The sequence below is a fragment of the Monoraphidium neglectum genome (genome assembly GCF_000611645.1).
Source record: "Monoraphidium neglectum strain SAG 48.87 unplaced genomic scaffold scaffold02345, whole genome shotgun sequence".
Lineage (NCBI taxonomy): Eukaryota > Viridiplantae > Chlorophyta > Chlorophyceae > Sphaeropleales > Selenastraceae > Monoraphidium > Monoraphidium neglectum.
This window is the reverse complement of record NW_014011283.1, coordinates 4,516-5,594: the sequence shown is the minus strand read 5'-3', so window position 1 is coordinate 5,594 and position 1,079 is coordinate 4,516. Positions and strand designations below refer to the sequence as shown.

At 65.4% G+C, this 1,079-nt stretch overlaps 1 protein-coding gene across 1 annotated transcript in view; it reads right to left on the bottom strand.

The window, feature by feature from the left end:
* Positions 1 to 781, bottom strand: part of MNEG_10509 (COBW domain-containing protein 1) — a gene marked incomplete at both ends in the record, with an annotated part of 4,706 nt that extends 3,925 nt beyond the window's left edge. Inside the window, 2 exons of the mRNA XM_014041020.1 lie at positions 433 to 558; positions 715 to 781. Of these exons, the coding sequence (XP_013896474.1) occupies positions 433 to 558; positions 715 to 781 (193 nt within the window). The remainder of the gene's footprint in view (positions 1 to 432; positions 559 to 714) is intronic.
* Positions 782 to 1,079: the final 298 nt, after the last annotated feature.

Sequence of the window (1,079 nt, the reverse complement as noted above, 5' to 3'; positions counted from 1 at the left end):
GGGGGGGGGGGATGCTGCGTAGGAGAATCCCCGTTGGTGGGGGGCGCTTTGGTCCCAGGCCGCACGCGGCCCGGCGCGACGGCGCCCCCGCGCCTCAAAAAGTGCGCCGTTTTGGCGCCATGCCTAGCCGCCAAGCCACGAGCCGCACGGCGGGCCGGCCGGGCGCAGGCGGGCGGGGCTGAGGGCGTCGGCGGGCGGGGCGCTGCCGCGGGGTGCTGGGGGCTGCCTTGAGTGACTCGCCGGTGAGGGGCACGCGACGGCATGAGCACGAATGCTCGCCCCGCGCCTGATCGCCGCCTGCATCTACCCATCTCATCAGCACCAACAGCCAGAGCCATGCGTGGTGCAGACGGCCCCATGCGAGGCCGCGAGCGCGGCCGCAGCGCCAGCAACACCAACAACCGAAGCGCCGCTTTCCCGCCAAAAGCGCACCCAGGCGGCTGTCGATGTTGACCTCGCCAAACTCGTTTTCGATCACGCTGATGTTCCGGCTTCCGCGGTTTTTGAGGATATAATTCAGCAGCGTCGTCTTGCCGGCGCCGAGAAACCCGGTAAGGACTGCGGGCGGCGGGGCGCGGCGGCATGAGCGCGCGGGTGCTGTGAGTGCGCGTGCGTGTGGCCGTGACGTGTGTGCGACCCCCGGCGCCAGCATCGCCGCGACGCCTGCAGCGTGGATTTGTGCTGTTTTGTCTCTACGGTGTGCGCGGCTCCTACTTGTGACGGGGGTCTTTGCGGCGTCACCGGTGGGCATCAGCATGCTGCTCTCGCCCGCTCCAGCCATGCTGCCGCCAGTCGGGCCGCGGCTGCGGGCCTCCGTCTGTCGTCGTTCTTGTATATATTACGCGAGAACTGACAATGAGTCTCTTGAGTGCAAGGAATCCTCTGCTCCGGATTGGAGACTGTGGTGGGTCGTGGGTGGGTGTTTTGCTGCAAACTGGTACGCGGGCTGACGTCGAGTCGTGAAACAAACGTGATAAGGTATCGTATATACGTATGTTTCAACAAGTGATGGGGCCGTTGTTGAGACAGAAATCCTCAGTCCGCAGTCACGTCAAATCTTGGTGGTAGCCTTGCGCTGG